The sequence below is a fragment of the Austrofundulus limnaeus genome, unplaced genomic scaffold, assembly GCF_001266775.1.
Source record: "Austrofundulus limnaeus strain Quisiro unplaced genomic scaffold, Austrofundulus_limnaeus-1.0 Scaffold355, whole genome shotgun sequence".
NCBI lineage: Eukaryota > Metazoa > Chordata > Actinopteri > Cyprinodontiformes > Rivulidae > Austrofundulus > Austrofundulus limnaeus.
The window spans coordinates 140,580-149,889 of NW_013952757.1; the positions used below are offsets into that span (position 1 = coordinate 140,580).

A 9,310-nucleotide genomic window follows, 5' to 3' on the forward strand; every position below is an offset into this window, starting at 1 on the left:
AAAGGTTAATAATTTAAAGGTTAATAATTGCAAAAACTACATTTTTAAAAATCTTCAGAAGAAACGTGCTCCTAAAAAATGATCTTTTAGATAATGACATAAAACGCTCATCAAATTGTTGAACCTCAACAGCGATGGGGATGTTTCTGCTAATCAGCTAAAAAAACAGTTTTTCAGGTAGTGGATAGTTTTTTAATGAACTTTGAGAACCATTAGCAAACAAATTAGCCATTAGCTAACATCAGTAGGTTTGTGTCGGTCCCACCAGTCTTCAGCTGGAAGGAGACGGAGATGTGTGACAGACTGAATGAGCCGTCTTAGCGGTTAGCGGTTAGTGTTAGCTTCCGCAAAATTTTACCTAATTAGCTGTCTGTTTAGCGTAAGTTTGCTCTAAATGTTTTACATGTTTAGTGGTTTAGCATCAGCGAAGCTGTATTTTAAATKAGCAGATTATGAGTTAGCAAAGTTAGCTTTTTGGTTAACTGTGCCCACCACAAATCTTGAAAATACCATTTTGCTAACTGCTCGTATGTGACATAAACGTCACACTCTGATTAGGTTTGGCTGACCACTCTCAGCTACTACCACACTGAATTCCAGCTCAATCTCTGTGAAACTGGCTGAGGCATACACATTTGGTGTTGAGTTTCATTAGGTGTGGCAGCCATCTTGGATTGGTTGTATACATCCAACAACTACTTTCATTAAAATTCATCCAGTGGTTTRTGAGAYATTTTTGCAAAGTTGACTCCAAATTTGCAAAAATCTGAACAAAGATCTTGCCTGATCTGTTCTCAGTGCTGAGGATCATTCTCCACTACTACCAACACTAAACTTTAGCACAGTAAAATAACAACATTATAGCCACTTTTGTGTTTGCTGATCATTTGGATATTGCAGCCATACTGAATCAGTGTGACTCTACAATTTAATCAGATGTACCTCTAACTGCCACTTCCTAAACGTTGCATCAAAATCGGTCTTGTATTCATAAGATATTTTGGTAACATGGGTGATAATATTATTATTCCTTCTCCAACCCAAAGTAAGCTAAGTTATTTCATTCATTGTAAGCTGATTCAAAAGGAATAACCCAGACCTGATCCTCAGGACCCACTGCCTGTTTTATATATTTTCTTGCTTCAACACAGGTTTCTCCTCATTTCTTGTTTAGTAATTCAGCCATTTCAGTTGTTTGATGCATCTAAACCATGCAGGGCAGTGGGCCATGAGGACCAGGACTAATAAAACACTGAGATGGCCCACCCACAGTATTTTGAGCACATTGGGAAACTAAATGTTATTCCTTGGGTTGAAACTCTGCAGTCCCTCGTGTGTGTCTCCTGCATAAGTCAAATTTTTGGCTTCATTAGATATGCCCTGTGTTTGTAAGTTAGGTAATAAAATCATTCATCGCATAGCACCGGGGGAATTCCAACACCTAAAATAGTGCCAGCTCCAGATTATGGTGCCCCCCTCCCGCTCTTGCTGTGGTCCAGCTGAACACATACCAGAGGTTGTTGCTGTGCGATCGTATAGACGGCGGGGGGAATTCCACTTGTCTCAGGAGGCAGCGTGCGCCACTTCAGCAGGAACAATGGCAGACTGAGCGCCGAAGCAGGTGTAACGTTTCAAGGGAGCAGGTCAAAGTGCCTCTGTCTGAATGGTGCATAATCACCATTATGTGTAGTACAAATATTCAGCATTATGCAGGCCGACTTCTTCACAATGGATGTGCTCTTCATGAATGGCTGCCAGCAGGACTCCGCCTCCTTTCTTCTGCAGGCTGGGTGGCCCAAAAACCTCAGCCCTGCACTTTTATGCTGAATGTTTGCTGACAATAAAACGTTTGCCGTATGAAAACTTATGCCTTGTTTTAATTTTTTGGTGCATGAAGTGATGGATTGATGTGTCGTTGCAGACTCAGGGATCCTTCAGCTTGTTTGTCCTGGAGGGAGAGCTCCATCCTCACCACCACCCAGAATCAGGGAGCACAAACCTCTGACTTCTTCAGTCAAGATGTCTTCAACCAGTTGTTTGATATGCTGGACCAGTGAGTGCCTTACTGCAACCTGCACACAAGTCTTTTGTGATGTTAAGTACCCATGACATGTTTTTCTGTACTGTGTGTCTTCTACCAGATCTGCCATTCATTCAGTTCAGCCCATCGAACTGAACTTCTCAGACAGTTCAGCTGATGGGTCTGCAGGAAACACCATCCAGATCAGTATGGACTGCATCACAATGCACGAGCAAGATGAGCRCCTTTCTGTAAGTCTGCAAGAAAGAAAATCTTAATTTACTTAAAATACTCGCTGCCTGATCACATCTCCATACAAGGAGAAACTCCCAGATAAAAATATGTCTGGCCCAGTTCTGGCCCACATAAGGCACYGTGTGCCCAGATACCGCAAAGAATGAAGACCATTTGGTGGTCCAGATGTGGTTTGCCAGAGGCGGTCCATGCATGGGCCACTGCACAAACAAGTGGGCCAGCATTGACAGATTTGGGCCACATAAACCCAACCACAACTGGGCCAGTTGTGGAATTGACAGATTTGGGCCACATAAACCAAACCACATCTGGGCCAGTTGTGGCATTGACAGAACTGGGCTAAATAAACCACAACCACAACCAGGCCAGTTGTGGCAAGCCATCCTAAAAACAGTGCCACCATTGGCCCACATCTGACTGATAAAGCACTTGGCATGCCAGCACTGCCATTGGGCCGGCTGTGGTAGAGTGGTTAGGGGAGTCATCCTGGAACCAGAAGGTCGCCGGTTCGATTCCCGTCCAGTCGACTCAGTCGTTGTGTCCTTGGGCAAGACACCTTACCCGCCTTGCCTACTGATGGTGGTCAGAGGGTTCGGTGGCGCCTGTGTATGGCAGCCTCGCCTCTGTCAGTGCGCCCCAGGGCAGCTGTGGCTACAATTGTAGTTTGCCATCATCAGTGTGTGAATGTGTGTGTGCATGGGTGAATGTCTGCAGTGTGAAGCGCTTTGAGTGTCCTGGATGGATAGAAAGGCGCTATATARGTACAGTCCAACACCAGAACTGGCCCTCACCTGTCTGCTGTTTGGGAAGCTACTTGTCTCTGTTGAATTGTCCACGTAAAACACAAACCTAAAGTTATTTTTTAACTGATATTCAAGTTTTTATACACACAGAGGATGTGCTCATCAGAGACTTTGAATTCTGCTACACGACAGAATATTTGTTATCCTTTTTACTKTTTAATGTCCAGAACATACTCATCTATTGTATCACTTTCATTCTGAGTGGTCAGGTAGCCTTTAACTGTAAAATGTGGAGTCTGTTTTAGTTTTGCTCTAACAATGGGATTCCTGTTGTTGTGTAAATGAGGTGCAGATCTGTTCGACACAGGATGGCTTATCTGCTGTTGTCTGAGATGTTTGTCTGTAGGATATTATCTCATTCAGCCTGAGCTGAGCTGTTCTTAACCTGGGTGGCCCTCAGCTCCTCAGAACAGCGGCTCAGAAAGTGGCTGCTTCACAACGGTCTCTTTAGATTGGAACACTTCCTCTTATTAATATCTAATGTTTTTAATATCTTTGTCTTAATGTATTGAGCTAATGGACAACAGCTGCTCATTCAAGATTTACTTTATAATCTTTATAAAGCATGGTGCTGCTCTTTTATTATTGGCCTTATACATAAAGCCTTCATTTATTTTATTGTTAGAGAAATTTACTRATTTTTCAAACAAAAACAGAGAGTGCATCTTAATTAAATCAGCCCCAGTGTTTTTCTATCACACAAATGTAAATCTGGATACATTATGAAACTGTAGCAGCCTGAGAACTCAGAGTAATGCTTATAAAGATGACATATAAACAAATATTTTGAATTTGCAAAAAAATACGATTCAAAACAGGCAATGTCTATTTTTCTGTGTTTTGTTAAGGTTATTATTATTTAATGTAAAAACTTTTCATAAATGACCCTTCACCATTCTTGTTATTAAGGCTGTGCATTAGCATGAATTTGGTGATATGATACAGTACATATCGTGATACAGGGGTCATAAGATACATTGCGATATATTGTGATAATGTAAATATTGTGCGTTACATGCACAAAACACATTTAAATTCAGGGTTTTTTTTTGCAATCAGAAGAACACTGAACAAATTCAAGTATTGCAAACATTTTCACCAATGCACTATAGCTGACTCCACATAACATTTTGTGACTTGATCCTTGGTTTGATGTGCTGGGTCAAATTTTACTCTGAATTGTTGGGTTTATTACTTACCATCATCTTGTAACACAATCAGCTCAATAAAACATAGATTTTGAATTTTAGAGGGCCAAAAAAAAGGAAGAAAAAAAAAACAGGGATTTGGCCAGTGGTTCTCAATTCCGGTCCGTTTCAGCTGAGGTCTTTTGTTGTATTATTTTACAAAGATCAGCCATCTTTCCTTCATGTGTACTTAAATAAAATCAGCTGGAATTGCACCTGATCTGATTTCTGTCTCTCAACGTTCAGGTCCTGTTTGTATCTGATGGCTTGTTTGTCAAACTTTCCAGACATTTCCTTCTGTCTTTTGAGGAATCCCATCCATGGTCCCACTGCTTTTGTTGTTCTCAGAGTTCCTGTAATCTACTGAGAAGTGATTCAGTTTTAGGCTGACAACACAAAAACTTCAGCCTTTGATTTCAGAGTATCTACATATCAGACAGTTTTCTGGTTAGGTCCTCCACCTCTCCGATCAATTCATTAATTTGCATTTTTTAATTCAATAATCTTTTCATCTTTTGATGTTAGTTTTTGATGAAAATCATTCTCTGACATCATAATAAAGCTTTCTGTGTTGGGAATGGTGAACGCTTGAAAGGTTTCCATAGTCATGTTTTCTGGTTGCCTTTTTCGGGTTTTCATGTTATTTCTCCTGTTGGGTTTCATAGCTATAAATGTATGATTAAAGGCACATGAAAATAAGTGAAAATATGTGAAAATGTGTAAAAATACATGAAAAACTTTAATGCATTCTCAAGAGTTGTGTCCGTGACTTTCTGTTAGGAATGAACTTACAGAAAATTCTTAAAGCCTGATGATGTCATCCACATCACAGAACAGGAGAAAAGGAGTCCCTGCAGTCACTAAATGGGAATTTCTTATTTTGAGGGTGGAGTTGGCCCAAGACGTGATTGGTCAGATTGGCGGTGGGGTTTGAAAAAGCTGGGGAACAATGGGGAGTTGCTTGGTCTAGTTGGGCAGGAAGTTTTTTTAACATTAATTTTAGTAATAATTTGAGACAGGAAGGTGCTAGCCACACGAAATTTGAACGCCATACATGTGAAGGGACATGTAATAATTTGGTTCGGTCAAAACTTTGCTAACCAGACTGCAAGAAAATTGCTAAAAATCTAAAAATATGAATATGATTATTTGTCATAGTTTGAGCCARGAAGGTGCTTGCCRSATGAAATTTGAAGTCAATAAATGGTTTACATGTTCCCAATAATTTTTATTTGAGTTATTGTTCTGTTTTAAACTGTACATAGACAGTCAATAAATCATATGCACGTGGACAAAAGCATATGTTACTATTATCACTTCCTCTCAGGTTGCCTCACAAGACAAGTCAATCCGACCAATCACGGTTAGGGAAAACTCCGCCCACAAACCAACTCCGCCAATCACGAGTAGGGCCATCTTCGCCCACATCTAGACCTCTGACAATCACGAGTAGGGCCATCTCCGCCCACATCAAGACCTCCGACAATCACAAGTAGGGCCATCTCCGCTCACATCAAGACCTCCAGCAATCACGGGTAGGGCCATCTCCATCCACACCAAGGCCTCCGACAATCACGAGTAGGGCCATCTCTGCCCACATCAAGTCCTCCAACAACCACGGGTAGGGCTACCTCCGCTCACATCAAGACATCCGACAACCACGGGTGCGACCATCTCCGCTCACATCGAGACCTCCGACAATCACGGGTAGGGCCATCTCCGCTCACATCGAGACCTCCGACAATCACGGGTAGGGCCATCTCCGCCCACACCAAGACCTCCGACAATCACAAGTAGGGCTATCTCCGCCCACATCAAGTCCTCCAACAACCACGGGTAGGGCTACCTCCGCTCACATCAAGACATCCGACAATCATGGGTAGGGCCATCTCCGCTCACATCGAGACCTCCGACAATCACGGGTAGTGCTATCTCCGCCCACATCAAGACCTCCGACAATCATGAGTAGGGCCATCTCCGCTCACATCAAGACCTCCAACAATCACAGGTAGGGTCATCTCCGCTCACATCAAGACCTCCAACAACCACGGGTAGGGCTATCTCCACTCACATCAAGACCTCCGCCAATCACGAGTAGAGCCATCTCAGCTCATATCAAGACCTCTGACAATCACAAGTAGGGCCATCTCCGCTCAAATCAAGACCTCCACCAATCACGGGTGGGGCCATCTTTGCCCACATCAAGACCTCCGACAATCACGAGTAGGGCCATCTCCGTTCACATCAAGACCTCCATCAATCACGAGTAGGGCCATCTCCGCTCAAACCAAGACCTCCACCAATCACGAGTAGGGCCATCTTCGCCCACATCAAGACCTCCGACAATCACGAGTAGGGCCATCTCCGCTCACATCAAGACCTCTGCCAATCACGAGTAGGGCCATCTCCGCTCAAATCAAGACCTCCACCAATCACGGGTAGGGCCATCTCCATCCACATCAAGACCTCCGACAACCACGGATAGGGCCATCTCTGCCTACAGGACAACATGCACTGCAGAGATCCCTAYGTGCAGAACAGGCCCCGCCCACAGGAGAATGCTACTGATTGTATTGAACAGGTGGTCTCTTTCAGCTGGTTGCCTGCATTGCTAGGTAACAGCCTAAATAAAAATTAAAAATAAGCATTTTACAATTTAAAACAGACACACCTTAGTCCTAAGCCCAACTCCCAACCCAAAAATGGAGTTCCACCATATTAGGTAGGGTCTTTGGTCCCCATAAGGACTACTGGTCTTGACAAGGTAGGTGTGTATACCAGAAGCGGTCCTGAAAAAGGGTAATAAATACAAGTACACACACACACACACACATGCACCGCTCCTAAAGGGGTGTGTGCTCTCCTGAACTGGTGATTAATGGGCCACACCACCCACTTTCCTCCGCTCCAGAAAAGRGGGCAGGGTTACGTGATTGGCATGCCGAGCTCGCTGCCATGGCGACCTGCCAGTCACCAACCCTTTTCTTGTTATTACCAAGTCAAGACTCTGCAGTGATTAAAAGCTGCGGTGGGCCGACACCCCCCTCCCCCCACCCTCCTCCACCCATTCTGAGGTGCGCCGCTTTCTCCGCTCATTAAAACATGAGTCGCTGTTTCGTGCCCCTGGGGTCTCGTTTGTATTGTGTAAATCTTTACGTTTAATCTTAAATTCCTTTTTATTCTGGATTTTTGGATCTTTTGTTTTTTTTTGTAGCTGCAGGGCAACATTTTAACACAGCACCTGCCTCATCCCTGCACTCGTCTATCAGTGTGTGTCTTCTCCAGGTAAAGGTGGGGGTTGACACATGGGGGTGGGGGGAAGGAGCCGAGAGAGCAGAAGGTAGARTAACATGAAGGAACACAGCTGGAGAAAGGTTAGATCCAACCCCAAACAGCTGATGTAGCAGAGATAAAGTGTGGAGCTGGTGGTCAGGGTTTAAACAGCTCGGTCCACACTCTGAGATCTGATTACGTTTGTGTTCAGCTTTTTCACCGCTCCTCTAATGTGGGACTTCCTGCTCGGTGTTTGTCCACGTGAGCTGTTTTTACTGAACCGAACTGAGACAGAGTATAATCTGAACGGAAATAATCTGACTAATGTGGTTATTTACTTTGTCACTTTCTCCTTTTCAAACACCATTACCTCTGAAAACAAAGACTTTCATAGTTTTATCAACCACAGTTTATTTTTTTAAAGTAACAAGCAAAACTTTAATCTCAACTTACATTAAAAAAAGAAAGAAAACATTTTAAAGCTCCACCAGGTTGCTTCCAGCGTGTAAAGAAGCGTTTTGAAGGCGTAGTTCCGTGGACTGACTGCTTGTTACGGTCCAACTGTTGTCATGTCAGTGAGTTTATGGGCGTAAATCTTCTCTGAACATCAGAGGAAACGTGAAGTGAAGGAGGAAGAAAATGTTTGTCTTCATTTCTACGTGCCAACATTTACAGAGACTAGTTTAAATGTAATAAAGAAAATTTACCAGATGTTTTTTATTGCCTCTAATYAGTCGATTTACTTTTCCCTAATTTTCAGTTTTTAGCATTATTTGCTGAAGGGAGCGATGTGTTGCTAGTTTTTGACAAAAAAGCATTTTTTTGTCCACTTTTGTCCATTTTTTCTTTAAACCTTGGCTATTCAACTGGCAGCCCACGGGCTACATTTAGCCTGTAGGTTTCAGTCTGSCCCGCCAATGAGTTCATTAAAAAAAAAGGGGGCGGGGTCTGCAGAACTGCAGATTTGCGGAATTGATTAGGTTGAAATTCTATGGCTATTTTTAGTAGTTCTGCAGCAAACAAAAAAAGTTTTTAAAGTAGACATATCATGCTTTTTAATCCTTCCTTTTCACATTTAAATCATTCATTTGGGGTCTATATAAAGTGGAAATGCAATACTTTGGTCTGAATTCCTGGTTATTGTAGCTCCACAAGCCCCCTTTTCATCCTGTTCTGATGTGGGTCTAAGAGAAACTCATTTTGGTGCTGTCTCTTTAAATGCAAAAGACACTTCAAAACRTCATAGAAAATAGAGAAAACTGAATGGGTTGAAAAATCTGACCATAACAGAATATAAAAATGTCTACGTGGCACCAGGAGAGACTAAATTCAACTTTTCTGCCTCCTTGAACACAACCAAATGTAATTAAGGGTTAAAACAGTGGATTTTGCATCATGTCCACTTTAAGACAGGAATGACAAATATTTCARTCATAGTGGCAATCCTGTTATACAAATCACTGATTCCCAAGCTAGGTCCTGAAACATCAAGGTGGGGTCTTGAAAAGGTTTTCAGAATTAATTCTATTTAAAAATGACTACTAAAAACATTTTTTGTCTTAATTGTGACAAAAAAGTGAGGTTAGTGTACTTATAAATGGATGAAAGCAGCATAATGAATATTGTTACTATTTAACCTGATACCAGTGTTTACCAAACAGAAATTGTTGGGGTACAGGTCTCTCTTACTGATATTTTATTAGCCTGGTTTAAACCAGACCCTGTCCTTTGCTTTGCTTCGTACAAGGGTCTGGACTTGATACATAGAGAAT

The 9,310-nt window shown here is 42.4% G+C and overlaps 1 protein-coding gene across 2 annotated transcripts in view; it reads left to right on the plus strand.

Moving 5' to 3' along the window:
* Window positions 1-9,310, plus strand: part of tp63 (tumor protein p63) — a gene marked incomplete at its 3' end in the record, with an annotated part of 45,682 nt that overhangs the window by 7,241 nt on the left and 29,131 nt on the right. For both annotated transcript variants that reach the window (XM_014023050.1, XM_014023051.1), the window contains 2 exon segments: window positions 1,922-2,053; window positions 2,142-2,271. In XM_014023050.1, the coding sequence (XP_013878504.1) occupies window positions 1,922-2,053; window positions 2,142-2,271 (262 nt within the window).